This window comes from Stylophora pistillata, chromosome 5 (genome assembly GCF_964205215.1).
Source record: "Stylophora pistillata chromosome 5, jaStyPist1.2, whole genome shotgun sequence".
NCBI lineage: Eukaryota > Metazoa > Cnidaria > Anthozoa > Scleractinia > Pocilloporidae > Stylophora > Stylophora pistillata.
Window position 1 is genome coordinate 5877518 of NC_142523.1, and position 15397 is coordinate 5892914.

Consider the following 15397-nt stretch of genomic DNA (forward strand, 5'->3'; position numbering starts at 1 on the left):
CTTAATACCTCGTCAAAAGTAGCAAAAATAAAATCAACATCAAACTTGGCTAGTTCTGATATCAGTAATAATAACTTTAGGCCTGATGAGACTTCGGTAACCTCTGTTACCGGCAATATGCCTGTTGCATGTGCGAGTGATATTTGCGCATGTGGGCATGATGACCAGATGATGCCTCTACTAAGGTGTTCAAATCAGGTTCAGAGCACAAATCCGGAGATGCAGGATAAAAATGAGAATGACTTTGAAAGTAACGGAGGAATTTAAAGGCAGGCTTCAGTTAGTGAAAATGGAGACAACACATCTCATTCAACCCCCGCTAACATTGAGAGACCCTGCCCTGATTCCAAGGATGAATCTATTCACACCAACAAAGTGGCTCGGAAAGCTCCCAAACTTATCATGCCAACAGATCGAACACCTAATCGCCTTGGGAAAACGAACCCAAATTCTTCTTTTTCTATAAGACTGCCTCTTGTACAATCACCTCCCCAGACATGGATGTTGTTACAGAGGAGAGCCTTACTAATGTTGTGCTCGGTGGTTCTTTGTTCACTGATGAACCAAATCATCTTGGTAAGGATGTGTATGTAGAAAATGATTCGAGTTGTGGTAATTTCAGCATAAAAAACGGACACAGTCACAATTTCAAGAACGACCGTTCTGCTTGTGCACTGAAAACTGGCACTCTGCCACCGACGAGGAATATCGAAATTCACAGTCAAAGTCGGTCAATCGTTGGTGATATCAATTTCAATGATCACACAGCCAAGAGGATCTTGCCGGACGTAGAGACTAGCTGTAGAAGAAAAGAAAGTGACTGGGTCGCTCACTCAAGATGGAAAAGCTTCGGAAAAAGAAGGAGGAGATAGAGCTGGTGGGTAATACTGTTGTGGGGGTTTTACCACTCGCTTGGCGAATTAACAAGAGGTACTGAGACTCTGTAATTTTCTTCTTCATTCTCCTATACTGCTGCTTCTACTACAGCTAAGAGAATAAAGTCGCGTGTCCTTTGCTAGACACCGGAGGTCGTTTAAGTACTTCCACAGTACTTGTTATGACTACTTCAAACAATTCAAGTACCTTAATAACGATAGCTAAAATAATGGACAAAATAATGACGATACTACTCTCCAAACAAGCGCCTTGTTTTTGTCTACCCCTCTGCTGAGGGTGACTAGATGAATGTTTTGGCGAGGTTTGACAATTATCTTTGACAATAACACTTTGCGCTAAATTAACTCTCTCTCTACTGAAATATTGGCAGGCGTGGCTCTACTGAAAGCAAGTTTATCAGCATTGCACGATCCTCCCGATAAATTCCGGTCTACAAGTTTCATTAAAGGTTTTTGTACAGCATTTGACGCCCCCATCACGGGTTCATTTTCTAACGAGACAGGGGCACTTTTCAGTTTCCCTGCTGCTTCGACTGCCAGTCAGAACTGTTTTGACCCCTATTTCGATAAAATTTTTGTCTACCACTACCACGACGAAAATTCCTAGGATCAGGTTTGGAACGACAAAAATAAGAAGTATGTCCTTTTCGACCACAATTATAGCAAACGGCATCGCCAAAACGAGACCTGGAACTCCTTGGCTGAAAATTCTGGTTTGAGCGCTGATTATAACAACTGGGTCTAGTGTTAATATTGCTTCCCATTAATTCGCGAAATTCGTCTCTTATAATTTGCTTCATCTCAGATTTGCTCATGTGAGGGTTTTGATCTGAAGCTGCACCCACAGCACTAATTGACTTATCCTTAGGGTTGATTGCTTTTGAGAGTTCTTCCAAAATTTGCGTTGATACTTCCATAGCGCTAAAGTCTGCGCGTTTACTCGACCCTTGCAATACTGACTCTTTTCGCTTAGCGAAGTTTTCTGCCGATTCCAAATTTTCAGGTTGTTGCAAAACAACGTACTCGCGAATCTCGGGAATGAGTCCCTGGACAAAGTAGTGTGTCCACTCAGAATTTGGAAAATTAATTCTCGCACAATGTGTTCGCAGGCTAAAGGCATAATCTGCAACCGATTCTTTCTCCAGTTGTCGTCGTTGGCCTCGCGCCTGTCTTACGCGCCACTCACTAACACCGGAGGCAAAATGCGTAACTAATTTCTCAGACAATTCTTCAAAAGACATCTCGTCGGCCCTTGGCAAAGTTTTAAACCAAGCGCTAGCGTAGGCCTTTGAATAAAGAGGAAGTCCTGATACTAAACTATCGTTGTCCCAACCATTTAGTCTACCGGCCCTCTTATAATTCCTAACAAATTCTTGAGCGTCTTCGGATTCGTCGCCTCTAAAAATTGGAAATGTAACTGACGATTTTACACCACCGCTTCTATTTTGTGAATTAACCGAAGCTTGCATTCGTTCGACTGCTCGGCATAACTAACTTGGTCTTCCATTTCTGCATAGGCTGGTGCGAGAGACAATTGATTTGAGTCTAAAGAATTATGTCGACTATCAACAACCGAGTCATTACGAGCTTCGAGAGAATCTTCGCTTACATTTTCACGATTGGAAAGATTTTCTCTGGTCTTGCCGCTCACACAAATAAGTTCTTCTTCGGAGTCAGAACTTTGGCTACCGGTACAAGAAGAAACTAGAGAACATTCACTAGGCGTAGGAATTCCACTAAACGGCTGTGATTTGCTGTCGGCTCTCGGCGATCTATTAGCTGATTTAAAAAGTGAACGAAAGAATGGTACTCTCGATTGCTGAACGGGTGGAGGAGGGGCTGGCCACTCATTCGAACCCGAACTTACAGCTAAATTTTCCTGGCGAACGGCTTCTTCAGCCAGGGCTCGCGCTCGCTGTCTAGTAATCAGGATGAATATTTAAGAGATACTACATGAGCCAAATTTCCCAATAAATGAAAACAACGCAATCGAAAACAGTACTAATAAAGAGAAAACGTTACAGACGCGAAATTGAAAATCCAAACCTTGAAATTGATCATTAACAGCGATAATCAAATCAGAAGCTAACTGACCTATACACTAAATAAACTATTACATTCTACGCTAGCTAGATCATTGTAAAAGAACTCCGCTACCACTCAGATTTAGAAAGTCAAATTAGCTTGCAACGGAAAAGCATGCTGATAAAAGCGAAGTTCCACTCACAATTGTAGGAATTCCAAAAGCGTACTTTACCAACTTGTAGATAACGGGTGCTCCACCGGTTTTGTTGAAGACGGGTCCTCCACCAAATTTGTTGTGGGGGTTTTACCACTCGCTTGGCGAATTAACAAGAGGTACTGAGACTCTGTAATTTTTTTCTTTATTCTCCTATACTGCTGCTTCTACTACAGCTAATTTTCTCTCTCTTTCTCCACTGCTTATTTCTACTACTTTCAGCAAGGAGTGTCCCAGTATTAAATACAAAAATCACAGACATGTTTGGGTTAGTTACCGTGAGAATTTCCAAAACAGGATGTTCAGTGTGGGTAAAACTCAAGGTCAGTTTTACCAACCCAAACATGACCACCTAGCAAACTAGTTATCCTCAACCATAAAAAGCGATTAAAATGTCTAGCACGGTGAGAACTGAGCCAAGTTCGAGCACACACTAAAAATAAATGATCAAAACTATAGATTCATCAAAATAGCACGTAGGGGCGAAAAGGCGAGACTTTATAAAACAAAAGGTAACCCTAAAAACACTCGAAATATCAATCCTTGAAAACGCTCTACAACAATACCGCGATCGAGCTATTTTCACTCCGGAAAAAAAAATTGACTGAATCTTGTGGATTTCTCCTTTGTAAGTGGTGGAAATTGAAGGTTCATCTTTTTAAAGATTAAAATCTTCAAAATGAAAGAGTAAATCGAGATTAAATCAAGATTAAAATCTTCAAAATTCGTGAAAGTTGAAATTCTCCTCAGTGAATTTCAGTTTTACAAGGTCCAGTGGGGGAGTTTTGGCCAATTCTTCTCTAATTTTGAGCGCGGTCATCTTCGAATTTTCCGCCTCATCGCTTATAAATAACTAACGATGTCGTCCTGTTCTGCCCTATACGCAGTGAAGTCGTTCGTCATCAAATGGCTTTGTTTCTGTTCGTCAGAGGTAACCTAGTACGCTCGTCAGAGTGTAACAATTTCATTTAGTGTTGTAATGAAATCTACAGAACTTTTTCCGCAATAAAACTTTTCAACGGATACGCCCGAATTCCCAAGCCTCTTTCTTGGTATGGAGTCATCGATCGAATTATGTTTGCAAGGCGCTTATGGACATTTGTAGAAACTTGTCAGATAACTGATGATTTGTTCTAGATCCTGAAGGTGAATATCGCTTAAAAGAAGTTCGGAAAATACATCTAAACGTCAATTAATAGGGGAAACAGTTCAAGATAATGCCAAAAAAAAAAAAATCAACTATGAATTAGTCCCAGGCTTTTGTCTCTTCGAGCAAACTTTACACGCTCGAAATTGCCCGTAACAATTCCGCGCAAGGAAAAAGGGTGTAGAGCGGACTAACAGTTAGTAACCTTTTAGAAATTTCGGCCTCGAAGTCGCAAAAAGCGGCAGAAGATAGTTGCCGGAATTTTTTTTGTAATCTTCAATCTTGAGGTGTATTTATCAGAAAGTGCATATTTTTACTGGGCTGCGTCTTGCAAGTTTACCTTATGCTTACGTTTTTCTGAATTCATTAGATAATATAGAGTATGTTACCTTGGAGGAGTTCTTTCACTGAAAGTTAGGATACAACTGAAGTAGGACTCACCCCCATCCCGTTGAAAACGGAGAGACGAAAAAGTCACTCGAATAAATGGCTAAAAAGAAAAGGTCTACAAATTCTAGGGTTTGAAACTGAAATATTTATAGCAATTGTCGAAAGTCACGGTCACTGTTCTTGCCTTTTAAACAAGATGGACAACGAGGACGTCCATGGGGAGATGGATTTTCCTTCCGTTGCGGTTAAAAAAAATTACCGATTACTATTTTGTTAGACTAACAGTTACAATTGGTCAATTGCTACGCCTAACGGCTAATATTTTTGCCGTCTTACGGCTAACGGTTAATCCTGCCGCAGTGTCTTTGTTCACTCACGACAAAGTCCAATTATTTTACGTACAGTATAGTTACGATTGGAGTTTTCAACGGGGCGAGGGTGAGTCCCAGCAGCTGTTATGCATGAAACGATACGTGAATGGCTTCAAAGAACTCACGTGACTTTTCGCACCTGCACTTTAATGATAAGCCGACTGAATAATATAGGTTACTTTAGAAGTAGTCGACTTTCACTACGAAATGCAATACCTCTACGCAGAAAATGGCACAGAGTAAAATTAAATGGTTAAAGTGCACCTACACCCAAAAAATTTTTTTCGCTTAACGAAGTAAGCTTATTTTTTTGAGTATTTCTGCGCAAAATTTTTTTTATTTGCTCAAATCTTCAATTTTCTATGCTCAGTCAAAATACGGAAAATCGGCCGCCATCTTGCCCCACGACCGAGTTTAAAGAGGAATGGCTCTAGTGGGTAATGTGACGTCAAATCGAGAACACGAAAGTCTGCTTTTCACACATTTTCACTTGTTTGGGAAGGTTGTAGTCGATAATTGTCCGAAAATATGCCGACTAAGTGTGTTGTAGAAGGATGTAGCAACTTGCGAAATTTGCAAGAGGGTATCGCGCTCCATACAATCTTCATACAACACACCTAGTCGGCATATTTCGGACGATATCGACGACAATCTTCCCAAACAAGTGAAAATGTGTGAGATGCAGACTTTCGTGTTCTCGATTTGACGTCACATTACCCGCTAGAGCCATTCTTCTTTAAACTCGGTCGTGGGGCAAGATGGCGGCCGATTTTCCGTATTTTGACTGGGCATAGAAAATTGAAGATTTGAGCAAATAAAAAAAATTTTGCGCAGAAATACTCAAAAAAATAAGCTTACTTCGTTAAGCGAAAAAAATTTTTTGGGTGTAGGTGCACTTTAAAGGCACGACTCAAATTCAAAGTCAAAGTAAACAATAGAAAAAGCTACAACTTAACCTTCCTTGGTTTCAAGTAAACCATGCTTCAAAAAGGAGAACAGTTCATCGAAACAATTACGGATGACTTTTTCAATGATCACACGTAATGTTTCCTCACCGTGTAAATGATGCCACCACGTTACCAGCTCTGATAGTTGTGACATTGTGCGGCACGGATTAATCGTTACATAGGGCAATCTGACTGGCTATACTGCAAATGGCTAGAGGAGTATCTTACCAGTGAATTTCAAGCGATTTACTAGCGCGATTAGTGTTGGTATCAAAATCACTTAATCATTTAATTACGGAACAAAATTAAGTTTCACTAAACGTAGACACAAGAGATCAATATGCTCAGGCTCGAGTATGTGAATATCAATGGGGACGCTCGTGACCATCTTTTGCCTGCTTTAGGCCACTCAGCTGACTTTGTACGAGACCCAGGTTATCGTAAGACGATAGGACATCAAAGTGCTGAGGTCCTAGCTGTTTCAAGCGAATATCTAAGGCACGCTCGTGACAATCATTTGCCTGCTTTAGGCCACTCAGCTGACTTTGTACTAGACCCAGGTTATCGTAGGACGTTAGGACATCAACGTGCTAAGGTCCTAGCTGTTTCAAGCGAATATCCAAGGCACGCTCGTGACCATCTTTTGCCTGCCTTAGGCCACTCAGCTCACTTTGTACGAGACCCAGGTTATCGTAAGACGTTAGGACATCAACATGCTGAGGTCCTAGCTGTTTCAAGCGAATATCCAAGGCACGCTTGTGACAATCTTTTGCCTGCTTTAGGTCAACCAGCTGCTGATGTAAAAGACCCAGGTTATCGTAAGACGTTGCGAAATTAAGATGCTCAGGACTCAGCTGTTTCCGGCGAATATCCAGAGCACGTTCGTGACAATCTTTAGCCTGCTTTAGGTCACCCAGCTGACGGCATACAAAACCCAGATTATCGCAAGACGTTGCGACATCAACGTGCTCGGCTCCACGCTTTTTCAGAAAAATAGCAAGTGCACGTTTGTGGTATTCTTTTGCCCGGCTTAGTTTACCCAGCTGACTGTGTAAAAGACCCAGGTTGTCGTACGACTTTGCAACATCAACATGTTGAGGTCCTAGCTTTTTCAAGCGAATATCCAGGGCACCCTCGTGACAATCATTTGCCTGCTTTAGGTCACCCAGCTTACTTTGTACGAGACCCAGATTATCGTACGACTTTGCAAGATCAAGATAACTAGGTCCGAGTTGTTTCTGGCGAATATCAAGGGCACACTCACGAAAATATGTTGCTTCTTTCAGATCACCCGGTTGACAGTGTACAAAAGCCAGGTTTTCGTAAGATTTTGCGACATCAACATGCACGGGTCCACGCTCTTTCAGAAAAATAGCAAGTGCACTTTTGTGGTATTCTGTTGGGGGGTTAGTTTACCCAGCTGACGTGTAAAAGACCCAGGTTATCGTAAGATGGGTGCGACATCAAGGTGCTCAGGTCTGAGCTCTTTCAGAAAAATTGCAAGTGCACGATCGTGGGACTCTTTTGCTTCGTTTAGTTCACACAAACGAGTGTGTACAACACCCAAATCATTGTAAGATGTTGCGACATCAACATGCTCAGGTCCGAGCTTCTTCCTAAAAATAGCCAGTGCACGATTGTGGTACTCTTTTGCCCAGCTAAATTCACCCACCTGACTGTGTACAATACCCAGGTTACGCAAACACGTTGCGACATCGGCATGCTCAGGTCCGAGCTGTTTCAAGCGAATATCCAGGGCATGCTCGTGACAGTCTTTTGCTTGCTTTGAGTCGCCTAGCTGACGGTGTGAAAGACCCAGGTTGTCATAAGGCATTGCGACATCAAGATGCTCAGGTCCGAGCTGTTTACTGTAAGATGTTGCAATATCAATATGTTCAGGTCTGAGCTTTTCCAACCGAATATCCAGGGCATGCTTGTAACAATCGTTTGCGTGCTGTAGGTCACCCAGCTGGCTGTGTGCAAGACTCAGGTGACAGTAGAGAGCAGTTTTTTTGTGACTCAAAACACTGGTCACTCTTCTGGATAATCTTTAGGACTACTTCAAAGTAACTTTTTGCAATATGGAATATACAATGGTTAAGGCACATGAGTCCCAGGGTTTTAAGGACGTCAAGATGGTCCCACACAATTGAGAGATCAATTAAATCCACTTTAGATGTTCCTTCCTTGAAAAGCAGATGTTCAATATGTGTAATCACTTTCGCTAAATGAGGAATAATTCTCGCAGCTAAGACCGGAGAACCTAGTTCCTTAAACTTGGAGAAGGATGTAACAACTCCGAATGCAGTTTTGACGAGTGTTTCTTTTGAAAAATTCTGTTACTGAACTAAACCCTGCGCACTCCGAAAATGTGAAGTGAATCTAAGCGAAAGAAGCATATGCTTCTGTAAGTGTTAAATGTAAACCATTCAGCATCTCGCCGAAAGACACCGCAGAGGGCGTTTCTCCACTTTTACAGTGGAATTGTTCGGCTATAAACTGGCAGAGCCGGGATTTTCCAATTTGAAGCTTTCTCACTATGTATTAGTGCTTTGAGCCATTGGATGAATTCACCAAACACAAATTCGTCAGCGACGACGTCCTGTATCAGTCTGGGATCGAAATAATAAAAGTGACAGACATAGTTACGCTGCTGCCTTTTAAGGGCATGGGGTTCCTCCTCTTCCTTTTGAGGTTCCATTCCTTCTTTTTCCAGTTTCGATCCTTTTTCTTCAAGTTCCTTGTCCTTTTCTTGAAGCTTTGTGTCCTTCCCTATAACCTCTCGTTGAAGGTTGTCAACTTTCTTCAAAACATTTCTCAACTCTTCCGTTGGGAAACTTGTCTGAGTTTGGACTTCAAGGATTTGTAGAGTGGGAAGACCGAGTGCGTGAAATGCAGTATTCACCTTTATAATCGCAATTTGAAAATCTCCCCTTGAAAGGTAGCCTCGTGGCATATGCGCAAAGTCTTCATTACGAAATTTTCTGAGATCATCCACATTTGACTGAACAGCTGGATGGAGACTGCAGATGCAATCGGAATAAAGAATGGCATAAAATAACATGGTACAATCCCATTCCGCTCTGTCACCATCGATCATAGTTTTCAAGAGATGGGCGTTTCTTCTTCTGTTTCGTGGGGATTCATGGCTCTCAAAGTCCATTCCATTTTTCGGTTCATCTTTCCATTCTCCCAGAGTTGCCTTGTAGCGATTGTCCCATTCTTGTTTGAAGATTGTTCGAAGGCCTTCAGTTAGCACATCGGTGACAATGTAACAGATCCTGTAGTAATTCAACTGCTCCTCAGTATACTCCCACGAGGTAGCCATTGACTTGCATTTTGACCCTTTGGGAAAAACATTACATTCCTAATCAATCAAGATGCAAAACTGATACACAAGTGGCACTTGAACAACTGTATCAGTGGAAATAAAGAGTGTCCCCCCTGCAAAGTTATAATCAATCAAAAACCTCATTTAAAAAAATAAAAATTATAAACAGTTCTCCCATCTACTTACCTTTTGCAGTTATAACTTGATTCGCGGAGTCAAAGACTTTATCCAAAGCGGAGATATGTGAAGAAAGTTTTAATTCATCGAACTGATCACCATGATCGTCGTCACTTCTCAAATGCTTCAACACTTCGGCATCATCAGTACCTGTTGCGACCAATTAAGCAAAAGGTGATAAAGATCTAATGACTGCAATGAATCAAAGTGTGTTTTTTGAGCTACAATATCAAGTCCAAGGAAAACGTTCCTCTTGCGTCCAAACATTCCACTGATTTCTATTCGATTTTAATTTTAGTCCATCATGACATTTTCCCACCTAACAATCTTCCAACTGTCCAGACATACTCCGTTTTTCTACTTTATCGCAATGTGTATTATAAATACGCCGGTTTGAAAATTCAAACAACGGTTACATATAGCTATAAAGTGCAAAATCAAGTTCATTTGTAAAAATCCAGTGTGATACGGAGACAAGCGTTGGCCGGGTAAGCGATCGTATCTGAAGTCAAGGCATTATTGAATTTCGAGTAAAAGTGGGAGCTCACATTTTGATTCAACGTACTGATCCTCATTCGAAAATTCGCTGGTAGACGGTGACTGGCAATCTGATGTCTCATCGTCCGCGAAGTAGCTACTTTCATCGTCATCACTTTCCAGAAAACTCACGGGTTCCAAATCTCCCACTGGCTGGAATTCATCAGCGCCTGCTGTAACCAAAAGACAGAAAATAGCTATTCAAAGCCTAATCACTGACTCTTGACTTAAACATTGAAAGGTAATGATTGTTCGAAGCAGCTTTTGATGTGATTGAGTAAAGTAATAAATACCTCCTACTAACCGAGTTTGAGGTCGGCATTGTAAGTTACGGACCGAGTTTTCTCCGCTCGAATTCATGACCAGCGCGCGGGCCATAAACCGAGCGGAAAAAACCAGGTTCCGTGACTTACAGTAAGGCCCTGGGAAAAGGAGAGTTTTGTAAGATGTTTATCATAACTCTTGGTTCAAACGAAGGAAAAAAGATTTCAATTTAAGCGGAACGGCAATTGATGATTGACGCGCGTCAAAAAGTTCAAAATATTCGTTTAACACCCATGGTTCAAAATAATGCAACTATATGAAAACAACAATCAAAGTATACAAAGGTTTTATGCAAAGAACCGTGATGCAGCGTTTTGTACGTAACTCTTTTGCCGAGAGTTTTCTTTGAAATGCCAGATGATGATGATAATGAACTTTATTCATGTGTCAATTATAAAATAGCAGTAATAAAACCACTAAGTAAGGACACAACGAGATAATTTAAATAAAATAATAAATAACTAAGTAATAATATACGATTAAATAGCATAAAATATACGAATAAATAGCATAAAATTTGTGGTCAGCAGAATTAGGCTAGGGGACCTTAAGACGTGGGGGGGGGGGGGGAGGAATAGTCTGAGCCTAGCTAAGATATAACTAAGAATCATGCACTGCAAACCAAGCAGCCCACACAGCCACCATCGTCCATTAACATTTTCAAATCCATTCCTCTAACTGCCCTCTTAAAACCCGCTAGTGAATTCAACGTCCTAATACGGGAAGGTAGCTTAGCCCATAACACAGGTCCTAAATACCTAAGGGAAATACCTAAAGAAATCTGCAGAGCACAACCTGACGTGCTTCTTCATAGAAAGTGCAAAACTAACGGGGTTGTAACGGAGACGAAGACCCCGAATGCTAAGATCAAAGACCTGAGACCCTAAAATCAAGACCCGAAAACGAAGATCCCTCATTTTCAAAATAACAAATCAACTTTGAAATGAGCGTGCTCTCCAGCTTACCCTGCGAGCAGAGCCCTTTTAACCCGTCCACGAATTGAAAACAGAAAGAGGCTCTGCAGACATCCTGTTGTTGCTTGTTTGAACATGCGCGGTGGTTGCCTAGAAACTGCGTTTGCAGGCGCAGATTTGGTCATCTGTTTACATGAAAAAAAAGGCGTGCGCACCAAAACCGGTTTAACTGGAGGCAAAACCGGCTTGGGTAGCCCGGAGTTTAAGGCTTTCGGCATTTCAGAGCAACAACAGGATGTCGGCAGAGCCTTTTCCCTTGGAGGGTTAAAAGAAGAAAAGAAGACGAAAAGAAGAAAAGGCTCTGCTCGCAGGGTATCTCCAGCTCCCCTGATCCGTTCGAAATTCGCCACTTGTTAGTAGCACATCGCTGACTGCCTTGTTGGAGTACCTGGACCATAGAAATCTCTTCTATTTAACAATTTGGCAAAGGCAGGTAAATTTACAGTAGGACAAGGTATATTACCTTACCCTATCCCCTAAAAGCAGACTAAATTGAAACCCAACCCACTTACTAGCCCCCATGCTAAAAACAAACAAGCAAACATACAAAACAAAAAACAAAACAGAAAACAACAAAAACAAAAAACAGTTGGTTAACACGTACAAGAATTAAGAGCATTGAAACGACAACATTTTACACAAACTAATTGAAAGGAACGGATGTCGTCTTGATAGAAAACTTTGCTAAGTCTTAGACAAAAGAAAGACTTTAGTTTTTAGACGAAAGACGGTAGCTCCTTTTCTGCTCTTATGTTATCTGGTAAGGCGTTCCATATGCTACAGATTCTTACAAAAAAGGAATCTCTATAGAGTGGTTTTAGCTTTCCTATTCTTGAGAAAAACACCAGAAACGCCACGGCGCGAGCGCCGACTACAAAGCTCAAAGAGGTTTTTTCTTTTCAGATCAATTTAGCTAATTTGCATTTAAAGAAAAAGACGATGTCTAGATATTCCAGCCAATAGTTCAGGGGAAGTAAGTTCAGTTCTAATAGACGTTCCTTGTAAGAGAGGCCAAGATCTTTACACATGAATCGGGTGGCTCTGCGCAGGATATTTTCGATTTCGATCATTGATGTGGGAGGTTAAGGACCCCACAGTTGAGACGCGTAGCAGAGATGCGATCTTACCAATGATAGATATTGGCTTTTCACAAGGTCTCTTTTGAGGTCTCTTGGACAGTTACGTTTAATAAAACCCATAATGCGATTTGCCTTTGCAACAACTGAAGATATATGGTCTGTCCATTTAAGGTCATTACTTACAAGAACTCCCAGATCCGTAGCAGATTTGACAACATTAAGTTCAGTTCCCAATATAGAGTACTGAATTAATTTGTGATCTATTTTACAATTGAAGCCAACAAAATGCTAAATGCAGTAAATGGTTTGAACCCGGGGGTAACATGTGAAGGTGTAGTCTGATCGTCCGGGTGAGTGTAGTCCTGAGAAGGACTGTTGTCGGTGGTAGTGACTGACGTTTCGACAACCTGTGCGGAAGTCATCATCAGAGTCAAGTGAATGATTGTTGTCAGTAGAATCATTCACTTGACTCTGATGATGACTTCCGCACAGGTTGTCGAAACGTCAGTCACTACCACCGACAACAGTCCTTCTCAGGACTACACTCACACGGACGATCAGACTACACCTTCACAAAATGCTAAATGGGGTCTTTTTCTAGGCTCACTCCGTATTTAAGGGTGAATTTTGAACAGGCACGTTCGATCTTATCTACCAGAATTCGGACGATCCATAGCCCATAATCGATAATACAATCGATAGAGCTTTACTTCAATCCCTGCCGTCCTAGCTACGATGACTTTTCCTCCAGTTTCTGTTTGACATTGATTCAGCTGGGAAAAGTCCCATTACAGAGTAATAGCGGCACACTCAAAGATGAAGGCCGTTTATGAATCAACAAGAAATAAAGAATGCAAAAGTTCTCACATGGTTCTCACCGGCACTTAGTGGAACAATGGGAATAAATGAACCAGTGCAGTAAATGGCTTGAACCCAGGGGTAACATGTGAAGGTGTAGTCTGATCGTCCGGGTGAGTGTAGACCTGAGAAGGACTGTTGTCGGTGGTAGTGACTGACGTTTCGACAACCTGTGCGGAAGTCATCATCAGAGTCAAGTGAATGATTGTTGTCAGTAGAATGTTCTTATTCCAGTTCGTGTGAAATGACCGGTTGGTTTTCCCGTGATGTTATTGGCTGTAAGACTCAAGTGACGTAAGTCGGTCGTGATTGGTCTGTTTCGATCTGTCTGTAAAGTGAGGTCGTTCTTTTTCGGTCGTTTGTGATGTTTATGTCGTGAATGAGTCGTTTGTATGGAGCAGGTAGTTGTTGACATCTGTTTAGGGGAGTCTGTTCTAAGTTAGTAAACCAGCTTTCGAGAGTCAGTCGTTGAAAATAGTCAGTGCTGTAGGTTAGGCAGAGTCCCAGTCAATGTTGTGGTTGGTAAGTCGATAGTGTTCAGCAATGTGATTGCTGACATCACCTTTCCTCGTCGCCCGTCTGTGTTCAGTCAGTGTTGTTGTGAGGTTTCTGCCAGTCTCACCGATGTAGGAGGCTTGGCAGTCGGAACAACTGATCTTATAAATCGTTCCCTGTCTGTTCCTCGGTTCGTCTTTGTCTTTGACGTTGGTTAGTAACTGACGTAGTGTGGTAATGGGTTTGTGGGCGACGCGGATATTGAAGGGTAGTAAGATGCGCGAGATGTTTTCAGACATGCCTTTTATGTACGGTATGGTTGCTGTAGTCGTAGGGGTTGCGGTGTCGTTTGTTTCGGTAGTGGTAGTGGGTCGGTGAGTGTTTCGTCGGATGAAGTCGTTGTTGTAGTTGTTCTTCGTAAAAACACGGTGAAGGTATTTGTTGTCGTCGGATAAGCTGTCTGTCGAGTCGCATACTAGTTGTGCGCGTCGTGTTAGAGTTCTGATAGTTGTGGCTTTGTGTGATTGTAGGATGACTCGTTTAGTAATCTGTCGGTGTGTGTCGGTTTCCTGTAAACTGTCGTCCGTAATGAGTTGTCGTTGTGGCTTACCAGGCAGTCTAGAAAAGGAAGTTTGCCATTTTCTTCCACTTCTCTGGTAAACTGTATGTCAGTGTTTTGTTCGTTAAGGTGGTGGTGGAATGCGTCAATTTCGTCGTGTCGAACGGACGGGAATGTCTCGTCAACGTAACGTAACCAAAGCGGTATCGTTCGTCGGCAAGTCGAAAGGGCGCGTTCCTCGATGTTCTGCATCACAATTTCTGCTATAACAACAGAAACTGGAGACATCATGGCAGTGCCGTGTAACTGTTTGTAGTGTTTACCGTTGTACTAAAAGTAAGTAAACGTTAGCCAAATGTTTTTACGAAGAACAACTACAACAACGACTTCATCCGACGAAACACTCACCGACCCACTACCACTACCGAAACAAACGACACCGCAACCCCTACGACTACAGCAACCATACCGTACATAAAAGGCATGTCTGAAAACATCTCGCGCATCTTACTGCCCTTCAATATCCGCGTCGCCACAAACCCATCACCACACTACGTCAGTTACTAACCAACTACCCGCTCCATACAAACGACTCATTCAAGACATAAACATCACAGACGACCGAAAAAGAACGACCTAACTTTACCGACAGATCGAAACAGCCCAATCACGACCGACTTACGTCACTTGAGTCTTACAGCCAATAACATCACGGCAAAACCAACCGATCATTTTACACCAACTGGAATAAGAACATTCTACTGACAACAATCATTCACTTGACTCTGATGATGACTTCCGCACAAGTTGTCGAAACGTCAGTCACTACCACCGACAACAGTCCTTCTCAGGACTACACTCACCCGGACGATCGGACTACACCTTCACAAATGAACCAGTGTTTGAGAGCATGCTCTACTCGCTATTAGAAAGATTAAAACTGGAACTGGATCTTACCGGCGACAAATGAAGAATAATAGAGGGGTCTTCTTCTTCGGTTCTTAGGTCTTAGCTTTCGGGGGTCTTCGTTTTCGCCAAAACCGAGCTTACGGCTAATTTCGTTCAATGTCAGC

At 42.0% G+C, this 15397-nt stretch overlaps 1 protein-coding gene across 1 annotated transcript in view; it reads right to left on the reverse strand.

Annotated features, from left to right (window-relative positions):
* Window positions 1-7401: 7401 nt before the first annotated feature.
* LOC111345266 (uncharacterized) overlaps window positions 7402-15397 on the reverse strand; it is a 33294-nt gene continuing 25298 nt past the window's right edge. The window contains exons 18-20 of the mRNA XM_022952541.2: window positions 10047-10208; window positions 9508-9648; window positions 7402-9335 (exon numbers count right to left, since the gene is read on the reverse strand). Of these exons, the coding sequence (XP_022808276.2) occupies window positions 8464-9335; window positions 9508-9648; window positions 10047-10208 (1175 nt within the window). The 3' untranslated portion in view covers window positions 7402-8463. The remainder of the gene's footprint in view (window positions 9336-9507; window positions 9649-10046; window positions 10209-15397) is intronic.